Source organism: Procambarus clarkii, chromosome 4 (genome assembly GCF_040958095.1).
Source record: "Procambarus clarkii isolate CNS0578487 chromosome 4, FALCON_Pclarkii_2.0, whole genome shotgun sequence".
Lineage (NCBI taxonomy): Eukaryota > Metazoa > Arthropoda > Malacostraca > Decapoda > Cambaridae > Procambarus > Procambarus clarkii.
In genome coordinates, this window is record NC_091153.1 from 26939484 (window position 1) to 26961983 (window position 22500).

Sequence of the window (22500 nt, forward strand, 5' to 3'; positions counted from 1 at the left end):
GAGACTACTTGTCACAAGTTGTACAGCTCCTCCAGCTCCTCAGATGGTACGCAGGAATCATAGATGCAATGAGCATTTCCTCTCTGGATTGCCACACTAAGGTGCTGAAAGAGAAAGCTGACAACTCTTGGGTCTCTAGGTGTTTCAATTAGCTTGGACCCCAGCTCCTTCAAAAAACTTTCAGCACTTTTTACCAGGCAGCAAGTGTCTCTGGGGCAATGGGGACAAAATTGTAGTGGTGATCAAGGTCTCCGTATTTACGTGACTTTGCTGCTTCCCGGTGATTGGCAGCACCTCCTGCCTGTGCAGCACTGAAGTTAACATAGCTGTTGGCTAAGGTTGGAACGCAAGTGTAGTCCCCACACCAACTGTCTACCATTCTTCCAGGGGTTCACTGTGATCTTGTCTGGGCGACCGACAGGCTCATTAGAGTTGCAGGGCATTAGGTAACGGGATCTTTTTCTGCTGGACAACCGGCCGTGGTAAGGCTTCTCTTGATAATGTCATTAACCTCGCCGTGTCCTTGCATGCCATCCTCCTGTCCTTTGGCAGAGAAGGCCATGCCGTCCGTACTTGTCGGCCATCTGCCTCATCGCAAATACACCTGTATTCGGTGTGGATTGGGGCAGTGAGGCGGAGAGCCACAGCAATTCGGAGGGCCTGGGGTGTGAGACGAGTGCAAGTTGCTGACATTGGGGTTGCTAATAGGAAGTCCCCTGCATGGGGAGCTGCTACAGCTTTAAATCGGGCAGCATCATGTGGTGTTGTCGCAGCTTCTAGGAATGTCGCAGCTTCTTGGTCGGCAATGAGGCGATCCCAGCTGGATTGCTTATGGGCTTCAGAAAGCAGGGGTTGGGGTGCTGGTTCTGCAAGAGAGACCCATTTGGTGGTGCAGTCTGTAAAGCTGGGATCATGTATCCCTGCCCGTTCAACTAGGTGCTCAGGAAGGATTTCCTTCACCAAGTTGTCAAACGCCACTGAAGAGGACAGAAACGCTGGTACCGCAATTTGTGTTGCTGTGTGCACACCTAGGCCCCTGAGTCTGACAGGAAGGGAGGCCTGTTTCCACTGTGAGTCGCTGAGAGAAAGGTTGAGAGATTTTTCCTAGCACTGATATCAGCAAGCTGTCGTACTCTTCTAATTTAATATTGCTGAAAGATGGCGAACATCTAAGAAAGTACTTCAGCCTGGAGAAGGACAAGCATCTGGTGATCAGGTAAAGTGTGTCATGAGCATCGATGTCTTCAGTCCTTTCGTTCATCCTCTTCAGGTCAGTGATCTTCTTATCAAGGACCTCGTTGATGGCATTCCCTCCAAGAGGAGCACCTAGAAGTGTGCTGTCCTCAGGGTTGGTTATGTGAATATCAAGCAAAGCAACCTTTATTTGCTCTATTATGTTCTGGTTGGTAGAAGTTATTTTGCACTTCGAAGAGTTCAGGGTGAGGCCTAGACTTGCTCCTTGCTCCTGAATTATTCTTATGTCATCCAAGAGTGAGTCTGGTGAGCCGGCTTGAGTACCATCGTCCAAAAAACAAATGTTGAGCTCACTGGACAAGTTATCGGTGACTTCCTTGATGACTAGGAAGAAAAGAAAAGGAGTAAGGGGGTCACCCTGTTAGACACCTTCTTGTGATTCCATTTCATGTTTCCCGAAAAGCAAAAGAGAGATTCTTGCTGTAACATGAGTTTACAAATGGGTAGAGGGAAGGAAAAAGACGATGAACCGCACTGAGTACTGCATTCCTTCTAACCAGATTGAAAGCATTTTTGAAGTCCAGTTTTATCAGGGCTTTTTCATCCGTAATGTTGGCAATGTAGGTTCTAGCTGCATAAGCGGCTGCCTCACACATTTGGCTTCAGCATGTCTGCTGCTGCCTAACTAACTGTTCTGGCAGCAGCCTTAGCGACGAGGCGCCGGAGTAAATTGCCCTGTGCCAGGAGGCCCTGTGCAATGTCTCCCAGTGCCGGGTTGAGCATTTGTTTGATGTGGTTGGGTCTTAGTCCTGTGAACCCGCCTGCTGATCCTAGTGGGAAGGATAAAGCGGCTTTATGCACCATTGATTCCAGCACACACAGGGGTTCTGCTCTGGTGACACCGACTAGAGGAACACTGTCCTCACGTGGAGCTCCAGGTGGGTGTTTTTCTCTTAGGGCTTGTGCTGTATCGGCGTCTCTGGTGGCAACTGTGTCCTCACTGGTGATGACTCTGATCGCCCCTATTGTGTTGCCTTCTTCTATTTTCTTGCTGGCTGTTGCTCTGATTTTGGATGCCTCGGTTCTGCTGTTGATACCTTTCCTGCCGTGGGTGTTTTTGGCACGGGTGGGGAGGGGTGCCTGGTTGTCCTCTCTAGGAAAACTATTTATAGACATAAATGACTGAGGAAGCTAGTGATTTGTCTCTCCTTGCAGGGACAGCTAGGCATATGTTACCAAACAGGAGAAGGTTGTGCCATGCTTGGATGGTTCCGGGGAAGTCATTGACCTTTTTCAAGAGGCTGGATAGTTTTGGCTGCCGCTTGGGAGTAAGCAGCTTTGGGGATGTGCTGCAAGGTTCCAACCGATGTCACTTTGATGGCTTCTAGTAGGTTCTCAGTCAAAATGAAGCTGTTGGAGGTGTTTTCCCTGACTGCTGGTGTGGAACTTTGATTGATACTCTCTTTGGGAGGGCGCTACCTACCCGGACAATCGGCTACCGTTGTGGGCATGTTTGCACATACCCCCATTGGTCTTGAGACGCCCCACCTTGTCACACACTTGGCATGTGCCGTACCTGTCGCTGGATGATGCTCCTCTTGGCTGAGAGAAGCCTGGCTGTCATTCGTGGACCTACGACATCCTCGGGCGCTGGTTGAACGATGGGCGAGCGCTGGGCGGACCCTGGGTGGGCGCTGGGTGGGCACTGGGCATGTACTGGGTGGGGCGCCGGACAGGCACTGGGCGAGCACTGGGCGGGCGCTTGGCAGGCGGGGGCGGATGCTGGGTGGGCGCTGAGCGTGCGCTGGGCTGGCAGAGGCGGATGCTGGGTGGGGCGCTGGGCGGACGTAGCATGGGGGTGGGACACAGGGAGGAAGCGGTCGTGGTTGGGTGGGGCAGAGGGGTTAGGGGGGGGGGGAGGCCGGCACCCTCTCGACTCGTTGGTTAGGTGACGGTACACACCTTGAGGGTATGGTAGGGGTGGGGGGTCAGAGGGGTGACACAAACACATATAATTTCGTATATAATTATAATTTCTTATAGTTTTATATAATTATAAATTATAAATATAAGTATAATTTCGTGATATATCACTGCACTTGTAATATGGTTCACTGTGGGCTCGATGCACTTAAAACACGATACCTGTTTCCCGAGAGCCGAGAAATTTATTTTTGAAGGATATTTTCATAAACACTACACACGGGTCACCATCATCCACTGACCGCACAACATCACCCCATCCCCCCCACCCCCAACCATAACTGAGGGAGACTCTCAGAGTGCGCTTGTTGGCCCTCACTGCAGTTCAGACGATTCCACACTGCCAATCCACTTGTTTGATTGTTTTTGGTTGCGATAGTTCACACTGGACACTTCCTGCCACTCTCACACCTTTCCAAGATGTTCAGGTTGTCACTAGATAATGGCACATGGCCGGCAGAGCCTCCTCCCAGCGTCCGTTCACTGTGGCGTCCACAGTGAATATATATATATATATATATATATATATATATATATATATATATATATATATATATATTATATATATATATATATATATATATATATATATATACATATATATATATATATATATATATATATATATATATATATTGGTAGCAGTCTTTCCTGTAGACATATATTATTAAATATGACTGAAAAAAGTAAGATTAATAATTCTAACACGAATTTTCTCAATATTGCTTATGTTTCTTTTCACTGTCGATGGTAATTGAAAAATCAATTATCCAAAATTCATTTTTATTTCTAGTCTGATGTGACACTTGAATGCATTTCGAAATAACTTATTACATTTTCAAAGACTTTAGTTTACACACACACAACTATATCCTGCAAACACTAAACAGAGTTCTACTATGCTATCATTTAAACAGCTTTCATCTTATATACCCGCATTTGGGTGAGGTGATAAGTTAGAACAGTTTTGGATGAGGTTAACAAAACTTTCAACACAAGATAGAGCAAACTTTCAACACATGATAGAACACGGTGCAATGGGTATAAATTGGGTAAATTAAAGGAAGAATGGAAGTAACTGCTGCAAAGGGCCTATTGGCCCATATTTCTTGATGCTTCTATATTGGTGCGGAGTCTTGAAGTGTGTAGAATATAGTTGTGCATGAATTGGCTGTTGATTGTTGGTGTTGACTTCTTGATGTGTAGTGCCTCGCAGATGTGAAGCCGCCTGCTATCGCTGTATCTATCGATGATCTCTATGTTGTTTGTTAAGACTTCTCTGGTGATGGTCTGGTTGTAGGAAGAGATTATATGTTCCTTATGGAGTCCTGTTGATTTGCATCGGTAATCCCTGGAAGGAGATTGTTGTTGTCTTGCCTATATAATGAGTTCTTTGAGGCTTACAGTCCCCAACTGGGCATTAATGGCATAGACGACGTTAGTCACTTTCAAAGCGTTCTGCTTTGTGTCTGGAGAGTTTCTCATGAGTAGGTTGGCCGTTTTTTTTGGTTTTATAGTAAATTGTAGATTGTATCTTCTGATTTTTGTTTGTAGGGATAACGTTCCTATTAACAATATCTTTCAGGATCCTTTCCTCCGTTTTATGAGCTGTGGAAAAGAAGTTCCTGTAAAATTGTCTAATAAGGGGTACAGATGTTGTGTTAGTTGTCTCTTCAGAGGTTGCATGGCGTTTCACCTTCCTTCTTATGATGTCTTCAACGAAACCATTGGAGAAGCCATTGTTGACTAGGACCTGCCTTACCCTACAGAGTTCTTCATCAACTTGCTTCCATCCTGAGCAGTGGTTGAGAGCACGGTCGACATAAGCGTTAACTACACTCCTCCGTTTTGTTTGTTTTGAGATGAACAGGAACAACCGTGGACAATCTAGAGGAAACTAGATTGTTTCCTTCAAGGAGTGTCGGACCAACCGGGCTGTGGTTGGTATGTGGGCCCTGCGGGCCGCTCCAAGCAACAGCCTGGTGGACCAAACTTTCACAAGTCAAGTCTGGCCCCAGGCTGGGCTTGGGGAGTAGAACTCCCAGAACCCCATCAACCAGGTATCAACCAGGTATCCTCCTGTACCTGTCTGGGCAGTCACTGTTTGGCATTGAGGTACATTCCTATGTTTGTTTCCTTAGTGTAGACTGCAGTGTGGAAACCTCCGCTCCTTTCCATGACTGTTACATCTAGAAGGGTAGCTTCCCATCCTTCTCCATCTCGTAAGTAAAACGCAACACAGAATTCCGCTCAAATGCCGCCTTCAAGCTCCTGCAGATGTCTAACATCAGGTACCTGTGTAGAAATGTAGTCAACATACCTGCAGTATATGGCCGGTTTCAAGTTCATGTCGACAAAGACCTTTTGTTCGATGGTACCCATGTACAAGTTCGCAAACAGGACACCTAGGGGAGAACCCATGGCGACCCCATCTACTTGCTTATACATGTGCCCATCTGGGCTCAAGAAGGGTGCCTCTTTAATACAAGCATGGAGTAGTTTCCTTAGAATGTTTTCTGGTATGTCAAGAGGAGTACAGGCCGGATTACGATACACTCTGTCTGCTATCATCTCGATTGTTTCATGCACAGGTACGTTGGTAAACAGTGATTCTACGTCCAACGAGACTAATATCCCTGCGGCCCGTGTTCCCCGCAGTAAGTCAACAAATTATTTTGGAGACTTCAGGCTGAAGGCGCAAGGGACATAAGGGGTCAGCAAGCCGTTGAGTCGTTTTGCCAATCTGTATGTGGGTGTGGGTATCTGACTGATGATTGGCCAAAGTGGGTTTCCAGGCTTGTGTGTCTTGACATTTCCATACGCATACCCAGGTTTGTATTCCCCAATAATCTTTGGTAGGTGGAGTCCGGATTTCTTGGCGTTCACAGTTTCGATCAATCTGTTAACCTTTGCTTTCAATTCGGCAGTAGTGTTTTTCGTTACCCTTTGGAATTTAGTTTGGTCAGAGACAATAAGGTTCATTTTCGCCAGATAATCGTCTTTATTAAGAATGACGTATATTGGCGACTTGTCACCTCTCCTGACGACTATCTCCTTGTTTTCACGAAGGCTCTTAGCTGCAGCTTTGAGCTCGGGGGACAGTATGGTGCTTCTGTAGTTGCCTCGAATCTTTCACCTCGAAACTTATTGCAGAATATATATACATATATATATAGGGAGCCGGTCAGCCGAGCGGATAGCACGCGGGACTTGTGATCCTGTGGTCCTGGGGTCGATCCCAGGTGCCGGCGAGAAACAATGGGCAGAGTTTCTTTCACCGTATGCCCCTGTTACCTAGCAGTAAAATAGGTACATGGGTGTTAGTCAGCTGTCACGGGCTGCTTCCTGGGGGTGGAGGCCTGGTCGAGGACCGGGCCGCGGGGACACTAAAAAGCCCCGAAATCATCTCAAGATAACCTCAAGAAAACATATATGTAAATATATATATGTATATATATTTATACATATATATATATATATATATATATATATATATATATATATATATATATATATATATATTATTAAATATGACCGAAAAAGTAAGATTAATAATTCTAACACGAATTTTCTCAATCTTTCGTACATTACGCTTCACTGTTGGAGGTAAATCAAAAATCACTTCTCCAAAATTCATTTTTTATTTCTAGTCTGACGCGACACGGGCGCGTTTCGTAAAACTTATTACATTTTCAAAGACTTCACAAATACACAACTGATTAGAACTTGCGTTTCCCTGATTTTATATCTACATTTGAGTGAGGTGGGAAGGGTGATGTGGCATTACATTTGAGTGAGGTGGGAAGGGTGATGTGGCATTAACACAAGACAGAACACTAGGGGATATTAATAGGGTATTAAAAGTATCAACACAAGACAGAACAGAAACAATGGGTATTGAATAGAAGTGTTTGTAGAAAGCATATTGGTCCATATTTCTTGATGCTTCTATATTGGAGCGGAGTCTTGAGGTGGGTAGAATATAGTTGTGCAATAATTGGCTGTTGATTGCTGGTGTTGACTTCTTGATGTGTAGTGCCTCGCAAACGTCAAGCCGCCTGCTATCGCTGTATCTATCGATGATTTCTGTGTTGTTTACTAGGATTTCTCTGGCGATGGTTTGGTTATGGGAAGAGATTATATGTTCCTTAATGGAGCCCTGTTGTTTATGCATCGTTAAACGCCTAGAAAGAGATGTTGTTGTCTTGCCTATATACTGGGTTTTTTGGAGCTTACAGTCCCCAAGTGGGCATTTGAAGGCATAGACGACGTTAGTCTCTTTTAAAGCGTTCTGTTTTGTGTCTGGAGAGTTTCTCATGAGTAGGCTGGCCGTTTTTCTGGTTTTATAGTAAATCGTCAGTTGTATCCTCTGATTTTTGTCTGTAGGGATAACGTTTCTATTAACAATATCTTTCAGGACCCTTTCCTCTGTTTTATGAGCTGTGGAAAAGTTCCTGTAAAATAGTCTAATAGGGGGTATAGGTGTTGTGTTAGTTGTCTCTTCGGAGGTTGCATGGCTTTTCACTTTCCTTCTTATGATGTCTTCGATGAAACCATTGGAGAAGCCGTTATTGACTAGGACCTGCCTTACCCTACAGAGTTCTTCGTCGACTTGCTTCCATTCTGAGCTGTGGCTGAGAGCACGGTCGACGTATGCGTTAACAACACTCCTCTTGTACCTGTCAGGGCAGTCGCTGTTGGCATTTAGGCACATTCCTATGTTTGTTTCCTTTGTGTAGACTGCAGTGTGGAAACCTCCGCCCTTTTCCATGACTGTTACATCTAGAAAAGGCAGCTTCCCATCCTTTTCCGTCTCGTAAGTGAAACGCAGCACGGAACTCTGCTCAAATGCCTCCTTCAGCTCCTGCAGATGTCTGACATCAGGTACCTGTGTAAAAATGTCGTCAACATACCTGCAGTATATGGCCGGTTTCAAGTTCATGTCGACTAAGACTTTTTGCTCGATGGTACCCATGTAGAAGTTTGCAAACAGGACACCTAGGGGAGAACCCATGGCGATTTAGGAGAGTGACTTGGTCCTCAGTGAGGTTAATTCCTGCAAGGTTCGAACCTTGCATGTGCCCGGATGGGCACATGTATAAGCAAGTAGATGGGGTCGCCATGGGTTCTCCCCTAGGTGTCCTTGCATAGTAGGCCGAGAGGTGCGTTCTGGCTACTAGGTACGACATATATATATATATATATATATATATATATATGTTGTTGAATATGACCGAACAGGTAAGAATAATAATTCTAACACGAATCTTCTCAATATTTCTTATGGTTTTCTTCACTGTCGGTGGTATAAAAATAAAATTCTCCAAATTCATTTTTTTAATTGTCTGACGCCAGAACGCGTTTCGTAATTCGTATTACATTTTCAAAGACTTAATTTACACACAAATTCTTCGTACTTATACTCTATTGGATGAGGTGATATGGTACAAAAGTTTTGGGTGAGGTACCAACACAAGACAGAACACGAAACATTGGGAATAAATTGAATAAGTGAACATATGAATGGAAGTAACTGCATAAGGTCTGTTGGCCCATACTTCCTCTTGCTGCTTCATATTGGTTCGGGGTCTTGAAGTAGGTAGAATATAGTTGTGCATTAATTGGCTGTTGATTGCTGGTGTTGAAAGGGAAAGATTAATAATTCTAACACGAATCTTCTCAATATATCGTACGTTCTTCTTCACTGTCGAGGGTAATTGATAAATTAACTCTACAAAATTCCCTCTTTTATTTCTGGTCTGACGCCTGATCACATTTCGTATATGTATTTCTATCGCTGTATTTATTGATGATTTCTGTGTTGCTTGTTCAGATTTCTCTGGTGATGGTCTGGTTGTGTGAGATTATATGCTCCTTGATGGAGCCCCTGTTGTTTTTGCATTGTTAATCGCCTAGAAAGAGAATTGTCGTCTTGCCTATATACTGAGATCTTTGGGGCTGACAGTCCCAAGTGGGCATGTGAAGGCATAGCTGACGTTGGTCTCTTTTAAGGCATTCTGTTTGATGCCTGGAGAGTTCTTCGTGAGTTGGTTTGCAGTCTTCTTGTTTTTGTAGTAAATTTTTAATTGTATCTTCTGATTTGTGTCTGGGGATAACGTTCCTATCAATATTATCTTTTAGGACACTTTTCTCCTTTTATGAGCCGTCGACAAGAAATTTCTGAAATACAATCTAATAGGAAGTACAGTGTTGTGTTTGTTGATTCTTCAGAGGTTGCATAGCGTGTCATCTTTTTTTATTGACGTTTTCAATATGTTGAAGATGTCATAGAAAACTCATAAAATGGAGGAAAGTGTCCTGAAAGATTTTATTGATAGGAATGTTATATATGAGTTTGGTGTTTCACCAAACTCAGGAAAAATCCTCTTGATGACATCAAGTTCTTCAATAGCAGCTTGATTATGTTTTTCAGTAACCATAAAGATCTTTTTAATCAGTTTAGTACCTCATCTCCTTTATTACCATATCTCAATGGACTTGTCAAGACTCATAAGCCTAACTATCCCATGAGACCAATCATCATTTCGTGGGATCCATTTCTTACAAGCTCTCTAAATGGCTTACCAAAATCTTGTAATCTGTTCAAAATCATAGAAAAATCCTCTATGGAGGCACGGCCTCCATGATACCGTTCGCTGATTGGTCATCTTGAAGAACAAGGGAAGAGTGTTGGTGGGGGGGGGGGGGAGGCCGCCAGCCCTTGTTCCAGCATTCTGAGATCATCTTCGGTACTGTGAAGACAGGAGAACCATAACATAAGAACAGGTAACTGCAGAAGGCCTATTGCCCATACGAGCAGCTCCTATCTATAACCACCCAATCCCACTCATAAACATGTCCAACCCACGCTTGAAACAATCAATGGACCCCACCTCCACCACGTTACGAGGTAATTGGTTCCACAAATACACAACCCTGTTACCGAACCTATTTACCAAAGCCTTTCCTAAATCTAAACCTATCCAATTTATACCCATTGTTTCGTGTTCTGTCTTGTGTTGATACTTTTAATACCCTATTAATATCCCCTTTGTTATGTCCATTCATCCACTTGTAAACCTCTATCATGTCACCCCTAACTCTTCGCCTTTCAGTGAATGCAAGTTAAGGTTCATATGAAAGATTTCTAATTTGGGGAATTAACTTAGTCATCTACGCTGGACACGTTCAAGTGAATTTATATCCATTCTATAGTATGGCGACCAAAACTGAACTGCATAATCTAAATGGGGCCTAACCAGAGCAAGATATAGCTGAAGAACAACACCAGGTGTCTTGTTACTAACGCTTCGATTAATAAATCCCAGTGTCCTATTTGCCTTATTACAACATTCAGGCATTGATCCTTTTGTTTTAAATTCTTACTAATCAAAACTCCCAGAAAACTTCTGCAAATGTTACCGTATTCACTGTTTAAACGCGACTTGATCAGCAAAGTTTATATCTATTCCGTCCTAGGGGTCCTGTCAGTCAGAATCCGTTACCGCGACATCGTGAATATCGATAATGAAGTGAATTAAGATACACAGAAGAGACTCCACATGTGTTCACCTGCAGAGCAGCTGGACTGTAGTGTATTAATCCGAGATCATCGTGTTAATTCTTGGAGATCCGTCAACATACCGCTCAGTAAACTGTTTAGTAAGAATCTAAGATACGATTTCCTGTGAGTTAAGTAAAATTTGTGTGAATAATTAAAAATCACGAACTGTTATGGACTTAGAATATTTTCCTGTTTGTCAACCCCGTGTGATTAACATGTGGTGTACATCTTGCTATGCCACCACCCAACCAGTGGTGGGTACTTGCCTCCTCACGCCACCCATTTGGAGCAAGTGATTCTCGCCACTGTGACCCTAAGTCCACGTGGGACTCCCCAGTGTTGTTGCCATGCACACACCTACCCACACGTGTTTGCGTGAAAGGGATTTACCACGCGCGGTCTGTGTTGCGCTTGACCACCTATCAAAGGCCGAGCATTACAGAGTGTGAGAGAGAGTTATCTGAATGTAAGCCGGTTTATCAAAATGAATACTCCTAATTAATTATTATCATTCGCTAAGTGCATAAATTCCTTGTGTGGATTCACATCAACGTCACGGCTTATCGTTCTCATTAACCCGCAATGTGAGAGATCCGCAGGTCGAGGAAGCACATAGGTAAGGCAAGTACAGATAACTGTGTGATTACTGTAGATTGGCCTGAGTGTATGTGTATATTACACTTTTTACACATTTTAGGCATTATAATTTGATTTATAATAAGTGTGTGTGTATTGTAATTGTGCAGTTAAATACATACCATCACTGTGGATAACATTTCCATGTATGTTCTTGTCATGACCTCATGCTACACAGCATCACTGAAATCCATAGCCTGGCCAAAATCAATACTACTCTAGGGTTAAGTAAAAGGCAAGCAAAAATACTCCACTTTACTGGGGTATATAACATAGATCACCGTAAAACAATAAGAGAACTACAGTTCTGTACAACTCATACTGTCACATTAGCCAACTTCTTAAAGTTCTTCGAAATTATCAACAGGCCTTAAACTGCACACCCTCGGGACAAGCTGACACCAGGCTCAATTCTAGCAGTGGTTTATCTTGAGGTTACCTTGAGAGATTTTGGGGCTTTTTAGTGTCCCCGTGGCCCGGTCCTCGACCAGGCCTCCACCCCCAGGAAGCAGCCCGTGACAGCTGACTAGCACCCAGATACCTATTTTACTGCTAGGTAACAGTGGCATAGGGTGAAAGAAACTTTGCCCATTGTTTCTCGCCGGCGCCTGGGATCGAACCCAGGATCACAAGCCCAGCGTGCTATCCGCTCGGCCGACAGCTTGTATACGGCTCCAGGAATGAATGGTGAATGTTAAAATCTCATGTTCAGTAAAGTCTTAACCTTTTTTATTCTCTACATCATTGTCACCATTTTATTGTCTAAAATCTTAAAAATATACATATATATATATATATATATATATATATATATATTATATATATATATATATATATATATATATATATATATTAAAGAGTATCTAAACTATTGATAGGCACATTTATTGTTTACCTTAATTAATGCAAAAAACAAAAGTGAACTGCTTAGGCTAATCCTTTACTACTAGTACTGTATTATAATTTGGTGACATCACCTCTATTAGTCATACATCCATCATCCCTATTCCATTTTCAGGTTGAAGTTGGAAGGCACTTGATGTTTCATGAGGTGGGTGTCCAAACCTCCAACATTTTAACGCTAGGGATTCAGGGCTATTTGCATAACTCAGTGCTAAATAATTTGATCACCATGTCTCAATGCTATATAAAATTTTATTACTTAAATTATGAAAACTAAATAATGTTTGGCAACGAAAGTCCTACAAATCTTGTGTTTGATTAAGGGTACTGGTGTGGGCAGCTTTTGAGAGACGATGGAGATGGTCAAATGCATGAGGAAGAAAGGGCCGTATGCTATTGATTTCTAGTAGTGTCAATCGATCTAATTTGGCATGTGTGCCTTCACTCTGGATAAATTCTGCTACAGAAGACCGAAAATTGGAAATCCTGAGATCCCAAATATCCTTGACAAGTGTTTTCACCTGTTGAGAATTTGGAATGTCTTCTGGAGCAGCTGGCAACATCAACTGAGCAATCACAAGCTAATGCTCACATGGCATTTCTGTGAATACCTTTGACTGGCTTTCTTCTTCTTCTTTTCTAGATGTACCATTTTCTAGATGTACAGCATCTAGTATACCACTAGATGCTAGTGGTACACTAGCATCTAGTATGCTGATAACAATTAGAGGATGGTGGTGTCACACTCATTAATTAGTGGGGTTGAGGAATCAATATCATATCAAAGCACAATAGCATCACTTAAGATCCTCAGGTACCCACCTCAATATGTATACATGAAATCACCTACCACCTGGTATAAATGATGTACATCGGTAGAACTGATCCAAGGTAAATTGTACAGCATAGTCTTATATAATCTAGGAGTCAATAAACACAGAAAATGCCACTTAAAGCAAGAGCAGGGCGTTACACGTCCGCCCGTCTGAGATATCAAAGATCTAGTGACGCCTCAGGGCCGGCGGGCCACTAGACACATTATTTCCAACTCGGCAAGTCAACCGACGCTTATCCTTCAAATCTCACAAGCTTATATATACAACCATTTACCAATCAATAATTCCTAAATCATACAGTATTGAATAAGTATTTAAATATACAACCTTACATGAGAACACAATCACTGATTCCATACATAAGAGAATATATCATGATATATGAAATTAATCAACTGAGAATTCATATCTATAGGACACGGTAACACTGGCGGAGACGGTAAGCCAAATGGGGAAGGGGGGGTTAAGGAAGGATTTCAGGACGTTACCGGTCAACAGGTAATACGTAAGAATAAAATCAAGCATCATATACCAACATAATTACCAAAACCTTGCCTCTGTGGTAGAAATCTCACAGTACCAGAATATCAGTGACAACATGACAAGAGCTAATATTTTGAACAGTAATGAAATTTATATATCATTGTATACATGCTACTCATGCATCAGATACCTAAACGTATTCATTCTACATCGTAAAACACATAGAATGTCATGTACACAATACTAGTACATAGAATTTCGTTCTATAACGACATAATGGTATTTTGCATGATACAGGATACTAGGCTTCCGCTATTTCTTATACGTCCAATATCTCTACAAATACATGGCACATACTTATGGTAATGATACATAATATGTATAGGTATATTAAACATGCAATGGCAATATATAATATATATAATAAAGTACTGTCAAAAAGATATTATGTAAATATAATAATATTTATGATACTAGGCTAATCAGCCAGGATATAACTACACAGTTTGAACTCCTGGTTGAATATGAAGAAAGTAGAACAGTGGAAACTGGAACTAGCAGGTCCATTGTTTATCACAATAAAATTTGTGAAGTAAAACATGTGTATGGGGCAAGTAATAAAGTCAGTAGACTAACAGACGTTGTCACAGCTCGAATAAGACTTGGCTACAGGTATCTCTGGCAGTTCGGCTAGTATAGGGATCTAAATGAAGTAAAGTGTAAAGTATGTGGACAAAGACAGGGACACACACTCGAACACTATATCTTGGATTGTAGAAAAATTTAGCCATTTAGATATAAATCTAAGCTCACGCTATATGATATGGCAACCTACCCTATTACCAAGGGAAAAATACCTGAAATCCCTGCACCGTATTCATATTTCACTTCCGGTAGATAAACGACATGCGAGATTAAGAAACAAATAGTGTACTGTGAAAACTAATAATAAACAGCAGCTCCCCTTTGACTCTGTGATATATTCATTGGTTAAACTATTATGTATTAGCGATAAGATCTACCATTAATGTATAACGACATACTGTAAATATATAACTCTTGAAATAGAACATTCTCTGAAACTAGCTGACATTGTAACTATAAGGTGTGAAGGATAGATGAAATTCTTTATGTAATAATTTAAGATGAGGTCTGACAAAGACCTTTTGTGGCTTCTGTAATGCTTTTTGTGCTACCGTTCACAGGATGAGTATAGGGTGCACAATAAACTAGCGCCTTCGGTGGCAACAATCAAGTTTGAACGCATCATACACCAGCCACAGTATGATCATACTGGTGTATGTGTGGTCATAACAGTTCTTTTCTTTCTCGTTCCAAGAGAAAACCAGTTTGTAAAGTAAGTGGGTGATTACCCAGTTTATTTTAGCTGTAATTACAAGTCACTTGTGTGATTATTGATTTGTCATTTATTAAGATTGTTGTGTTGTGTCATTTAAGCACTGAAGTTTAGCACTGTATTGCTACTGTGTTTGTTGATCTGTGTGACCCAATTTTGTATAAATTGTGATTGCCTTAAAGATGTGGGAAAATCCTAGCAGCATAATTCTTTTAAATTCTGTAAATACTAAATATTTTTAATTCTTTAATATGATAATTTTTTATCTGATTAATTTTCTTAGTTAGTTCTTAGCCTTAAGTTAATTAATTAAGCAAGTAAGTAATTAGGTAAGTGAGTGAACTGTATGTACTGATTCAGCTGCCTGAATTTATCTCACATAATTGGGGGGACAATTTGCAGCTTAAACCACTTTGAGATGGCTCCTTCATGAATCACAAATTGTTTACCTAATAAATATAAATAATAAATCATAGCACATATGGTGGTCTAATCTACTATTATTATAGCAATAATTAATTATAATTTCTAATACTATATCTACAGTATTGTACAAAAAGAGGCTTAGCTGTTCCTGTTGATGGGGCATGCTAAGGCTGTGTAATTGTAGCATCAAAGTTGGGTGTGGCCCTGTGCCTCTGAGTGCCACATAATGGCGGCTGTCTGGAGGCCTACTAAGCATGGTATACCGCTAGGTAATAATTTTATAATGAGGGCCAACTGTCTGCTCTGCTTCTTGTAACTCCAAATCACAATTACTTGCCGAGTTTAAATAATTAATAATGTATCCCTAAACATATAAGTACAGGTATGACATGGAATATGAGTGTGTTGAGCTGAGTAAACGTACTTGGTTGTGGGGTTTTATCATGCATTATAACCGTCTACCTATTTATGAATAACTATGGCCAAAATTAAACAAAAATACTTGGTAAAACGGATACTGGTGTTGCTGAGAGGCAGTTTTGCTGGTTGCTCGCTTGTTGACACGTAGTCTGGGTGTCTAATGAGTTAAATCAGTTCATATGGAGAGCCACTCTACAGCGTGTCTAGATGTTGTTGTCTACGTGACGACGCTCCCGGGGAAAGACGAACTCAAATGTTTGGTGGTTCTATTTATGTTTAAGGAGTAGAGTATTAAGCTATATTCCTAGTGTTGAAAATTATATTCAGTCTTAGTGAACACTTTTTTATTTAATTTAAACACTAGACTGTTGTATGAAAAGATTATGAGTAATGTAAATGTGTGACGTCGATGATGTCACAGAATCACCCACTCTCTTTTCTTTAAGGAGATACTCATGTTATTATGTGTGTCGGATTTCCGACAAAAGAATCAGTGAGTTGTAATTAGAGTCATTAATTAACATCATTAGTGAAAAGTAAGGTAATTAGCAACGTGATGCCTAATTCTTGGTTGTCAGCTTGTCTACGTGATAAGCAGTGTTAACGTAAATCACCATGAGTTTAATTAGGTGTCAGTACGACGGAAATTGAGGTGATTACTGATTGATTGTTTAATTATCATGTCATAGTAATTACCATCATTAATCACTTTGAATTAATATAAATCATTAAATTTTATGTTTGAATTGATATGATGAAATCAATTGTTTTGTCTTTGTGACATAACCTTAAGGTGACGGCTGTTTGTCGTCCGGAGAGACAAGCCTTAACGTAAATATCATGGTGCACAGAAGACTGTCTGTTGTGTCTTTGTTGTTGTTATTTCAATTGTTTTGCCACAGTTGGTAAATTGCTAACTTGTGTCCGAGTGAGCACCTGCTGTTCAGATTAGTTCATCTTGTTAAAGCCGCAAGAGGTCAGAACTAAGTTTGACTATGCTAGCTAAATGATTAGTTTTGCATAGTGTCACATCGGACTTAACTTAATGTTAAAATTACTGTGCCTTGCATTGTTATTATTAAGTTTTGTGAATAAATGTTAATTGTTACTTAACAACAAGTGTTTTTCCATCCACACCTTCAAATACTCGTGTCTCTAGTATTTGACTCTGCCACATATTCGAAGCTGATTATATCCTGTTCTGGATACTTATGGAATCGAAACAATTTCATAGCCACACACACACACATACACCAATATAATTTGATGTGAGATCCCCTAGAGCTACCCCTACAACTACCATCAGCAGTTCAAGGCGCTCCACAACCCAGTGGATACAGAGTGCCAAGGATTTGGACTCTGACAACGGCTCTATGCCACCTATTTCAGCCTTAAAGTAATAAGCTATTCTCCCAGCATTTTCTGTGGTGTTTGTGCAGTCCTTTCTGACTGAGGTCACTTGTATTAGTGCCATCCCCAATAGACATAATCTCACTGCCTCATAGTCATGATCATGAGAGGGAATGCTTGCATATTTTCGAAAATTTTGATAATGCTTGCATATTTTCGAAAAATTTGAAAATGCTTGCATATTTCAAAAACATAAAAAAAATCAAAGTTATAATAATACAATTATGGACCCCCCCCCCCCCCTGCATAAAAAATTACACTGGTGGTCACGTGTTCCAGTAGTACTGCTTAATTTCATTCCAAATCTCGTAATTTTTGCGAAATAAAATATATTTGTTTTACATTAGTGATATTAGGCATCTGAGCCAGTGGAGGCGCCAACTAGCTGGTGGTCGGGGATGGTGATGAAGTATGCTATTAGAGGGTGCTTATCTGGAGTTTTCTTCGGTCGCAATTAATAATTCACTATGCAAGACTTATTTTATTCATATTGTTACTGGTTAGTGTATAAGGTAATTAGTATTTCGTTAGCAAGAGGAGATAATAAAGCCAACAAAACTTAGCTTGTTATATGCCGCCACCATACATGTTAAAAGCACGGAGGGAGAAAACCTCCTTGAAACTCCACTCTACTCCTTGCTACTCCGTCAACTAAATTCATCATTTATTGAATTTCACAAACATTATTGTATTTGCAATAACTGTTATTGTGTTACATATTTATTTTGGAGTGTTTTATAAACAGATTTTTCCTCGAATCACCTGCCACGGAAACATCTGTTTCCCAAATTTACCACCGAGTACTGTCAGGGATTGGGTTAAGGGTCTGACGACTTCCAATTCTTTTGAATAGTCAATGTGGTCTAGCGGGTTAAGTACTGGATATGTTAAGGTGCATGGAGCCCTGGCTGACTGGGTTCGAATCCTTCAGGAGCTAGGAGTTTTTGGTTGCATATTGGCTAGTAGACCATTCAAGCTTCTTCGGAACAGGAGAGTAATACTTCTCGAATGTAAAGGAATGTTATGGCCACTGCAGGTCTGCAACATATTGCATTCCATAACTTTGGAATAGAATTGCGATGCATCTTTATTCTTCTTTGTAATCCATAGTCATGTAAGACACCACTAGGCTTGCAGCTCAAGGACACCTTCCATGCTCTAGTCCCTCCACATCTGCCCAAGAAGAAACTTAATCCTTCAAAACCAGCTTTATAGAAATCTGTCAACCTAACAATTTTTCTCTCATGCAATTTTATAATTCTACTTAAAACTGATTTCTTTTGTATTGCTGTCCCTACCTGACTGCACATTTCCATTTTATTTACTTACTATTTCATACCATTTCCATGGTATGTTGCAGGGACAACATGGACCCAGGAGATGGTATGGTGCCTCATGAAGGACCCAAAGTCACCAGAAGCTTCACATGAGCTGATGAAGAGGTTCCCTTTCTTTGAGTATGTATTATTGGTCTTGTAATGTATTCTATGGTATCTTAGCAGTGTACGATAATCATGCGGACAGGATTACACATGTTTACCAAAACATGGCATAATAAAAACAAGACCAGTTTTTAAAAGAGAGAGAGAAGCTGCAGTGTAGTTCTGATGTTGTAATGGAACTCACTCAGGTTCTAGGTCCTGTGACGAACTCAGCCTGTCTTGCACTGCTGGGCACTGTCCGTACTTACGGTGAAGCTAACCCCAAAGACCAAGATGTGTGAAGCACACTGGTCATCACTCTTGGAGGCTTGAATCTCCAGTACCTCACACTGGTCGTCACTGTTGGCGGCGTAACTCTCCGATGGTGATAGCCGAGGCTATTTGAACCACCACCCCGACGGCACTTTGATGGGAATCTTGGGCATAGCTCGTTCATCAAATCACCTCATTTTGTGGGGCCACGTGAGCAACACAAATGTGAACAAGCTTGAATGGTCCCCAAGCATATATGCATCTGAAAACTCCACACCTCAGAAGTGACTCGAACCCGGGCCACCAGGAGCACATTGCCTTACCTTACACAGGTACACGGTGCCTTAAAACCGTACACAGTTTTAAGGCATCGTGACCACCAGTTGCAATGTGCTCCTGGCGGTCCGGATTCGAGTCACTTCTGGAGTGTGGAGTTTTCAGACATATATAATATATAATATATATATATATATATGTCGTACCTAATAGCCAGAACGCACTTCTCAGCCTACTATTCACGGCCCGATTTGCCTAATAAGCCAAGTTTTCATGAATTAATGTTTTTTCGTCTACCTAACCTACCTAACCTAACCTAACCTAGCTTTTTTTGGCTACCTAACCTAACCTTACCTATAAATATAGGTTAGGTTAGGTTAGGTAGGGTTGGTTAGGTTCGGTCATATATCTACGTTAATTTTAACTCCAATAAAAAGAAATTGACCTCATACATAGAGAAAAGGGTTGCTTTATCATTTCATAAGAAAAAAATTATAGTAAATATATTAATTCAGGAAAACTTGGCTTATTAGGCAAATCGGGCCTTGAATAGTAGGCTGAGAAGTGAGTTCTGGCTACTAGGTACGACATATATATATATATATATATATATATATATATATATATATATATATATTATATATATATATATATATATATATATATTATTAATATATATGTATATATATATAAATTTATTTATATATATATATATATATATATATATATATATATATATTATTTTATTAATTCATAAAACCTAGAAGGGGTACCACCTCTGGTGCAAGTGTAGGGACCGATAGCATCGGAGAAGAAAATAAAGAGTATTCAGAGAAGACCTTGTGGATCTTCACTGAACACTTTGATATTTTCTTCTCCTACCATCCCTATTCTTTTGGTATGTGTGTATATTTATCTAACTTTATTTGAAAATTTCATTACACAAAAAAAGTTACAATATTGATTACATGCAGGGTACAAGGCTGTTTGTCAAAAGTTGAACAGCTCCTCCAGCTCCTCAGATGGCGGGCAGGAACCATGGATGCAGTGAGCATTTCCTCTCTGGATTGCCACACTAAGGCGCTGAAAAAGAAAACTGGCAGCTCTAGGGTCTCTAGTTGTTTCGATTAGCTTAGACCCCAACTCCTTCAAAAAGCTAGCAGCACTTTTACCCCAGGAACCAAGTGTCTCTGAGGCAATGGGGTCAAAATTGTAGTGGTGCTCAAGGTCTCTGTATTTACGTGACTTGGCCGCTTCCCGGTGATTGGCAGCTCCTCCTGCTTGTGTAGCACTGAAGTCAACATAGGTATTGGCTAAAGTTGAAACGCAAGTGTAGTCCCACACCAACTGTTTACCATTCTTCCAGGGGTTCACCGTGATTCCGTCTAGGCGACCGACAGGCTCATCAGAGTTGCGGGACATTAGGTAACGGGTCTCTCTCTCTGCTGGACAACCGGCTGTGGTAAGGCTTCTCTTAATAATGTCATTGACCTCGCCGTGTCTTGCATGCCATCCTCCTGTCCTTTGGCAGAGAAGGCCATGCCGACCGTATCTGTCGGCCTCTGCCTCGCCGTAAATACACCTGTATTCGGTGTGGATTGGGGCAGCGAGGCGGAGAGCTACGGGAATTCGGAGGGCCTGCGGAGTGAGACGGGTGCTGGTTGCTGACATTGGGGTTGCTAATAGGAAATCACCTGCATGGGGAGCTGCTACAGCTCTAAGTCGGGCAGTCTCATGTGGTGTTGTCGCAGCTTCTAGCAAAGTCGCAGCTTCTTGGTCGGCAATGGGGCGATCCCAACAACTCGCAGCTTCTTGCTCGGCAATGGGGCGATCCCAGCTGGATTGCTTATGGGCTTCAGAAGGCGGTGGTTGGGGTGCTGGTCCTGCGAGAGAGACCCATTTGGTTGTGCAGTCTGTGAAGCTGGGATCATGTACCCCAGCCTGTTGAACTAGGTGCTCAGGTAGGATTTCCTTCACCAAGTTGTCAGACCCCACTGAAGAGGACAGGAACGTTGGTGCAGCAATTTGTGTTGCTGTACGCACGCCAAGGCCCCCGAGTCTGACAGGAAGGGAGGCCTGTTTCCACTGTGAGTCGCTGAGGGAAAGATTGAGGGATTTTTCTAGTGTTGATTTCCGCAAGCTGTCGTATTCTTCTAATATAATATTGTTGAAAGATGGCGAACATCTTAGAAAGTAGGTCAGCCTGGTGAGGGACAAGCATCTGGTGATAAGGTAAAGTGCATCATGAGCATCGATGTCTTCAATCCTCTCGTTCATCCTCTTCAGGTCAGTGATCTTATCAACGACCCCGTCGATGGCATTCCTTCCAAGAGGAGCACCTAGGAGTGGGCTGTCCTTAGGGTTGGTTGTATGAATGTCAGGCAAAACAACCTTTATTTGCGCTATTATGCGCTGGTTGGTGGAAGTTAGTTCGGACTTGGAAGGGTTCAGGGTGAGGCCTAGGCTTGCTCCTTGCTCCTGAATTATTCTTATGTCGCCCTGAATTATCCTTATATATATATATATATATATATATATATATATATATATATATATATATATATATATATATATATATATATATATATATAATATATGTCGTACCTAGTAGCCAGAACGCACTTCTCAGCCTACTAAGCAAGGCCCGATTTGCCTAATAAGCCAAGTTTTCATGAATTAATGTTTTTTCGACTACCTAACCTACCTAACCAACCTAACCTAACTTTTTCGGCTACCTAACCTAACCTAACCTATAAAGATAGGTTAGGTTAGGTTAGGTAGGGTTGGTTAGGTTCGGTCATATAACTACGTTAATTTTAACACCATTAAAAAAAATTTACCTTATACATAATGAAATTTGTAGCTTTATCATTTCATAAGAAAAAAATTAGAGAAAATATAATAATTCAAGAAAACTTGGCTTATTAGGCAAATCGGGCCTTGCATAGTAGGCTGAGAAGTGCGTTCTGGCTACTAGGTACGACATATATATATATATATATATATATATGTCGTACCTAGTAGCCAGAACGCACTTCTCAGCCTAGTATGCAAGGCCCAATTTGCCTAATAAGCCAAGTTTTCATGAATTAATTGTTTTTCGACTACCTAACCTACCTAACCTAACCTAACCTAACTTTTTCGGCTACCTAACCTAACCTAACCTATAAAGATATGTTACGTTAGGTTAGGTAGGGTTGGTTAGGTTCGGTCATATATCTACGTTAATTTTAACTCCAATAAAAAAAATTGACCTCATACATACTGAAATGGGTAGCTTTATCATTTCATAAGAAAAAAATTAGAGAAAATATATTA

At 41.1% G+C, this 22500-nt stretch overlaps 1 protein-coding gene across 2 annotated transcripts in view; it reads left to right on the top strand.

Annotated features, from left to right (window-relative positions):
• LOC123748693 (sulfotransferase 1B1) overlaps positions 1-22500 on the top strand; it is a 248916-nt gene that overhangs the window by 118373 nt on the left and 108043 nt on the right. For both annotated transcript variants that reach the window (XM_069333270.1, XM_069333266.1), the window contains exon 3: positions 18573-18669. In XM_069333270.1, the coding sequence (XP_069189371.1) occupies positions 18573-18669 (97 nt within the window). The remainder of the gene's footprint in view (positions 1-18572; positions 18670-22500) is intronic.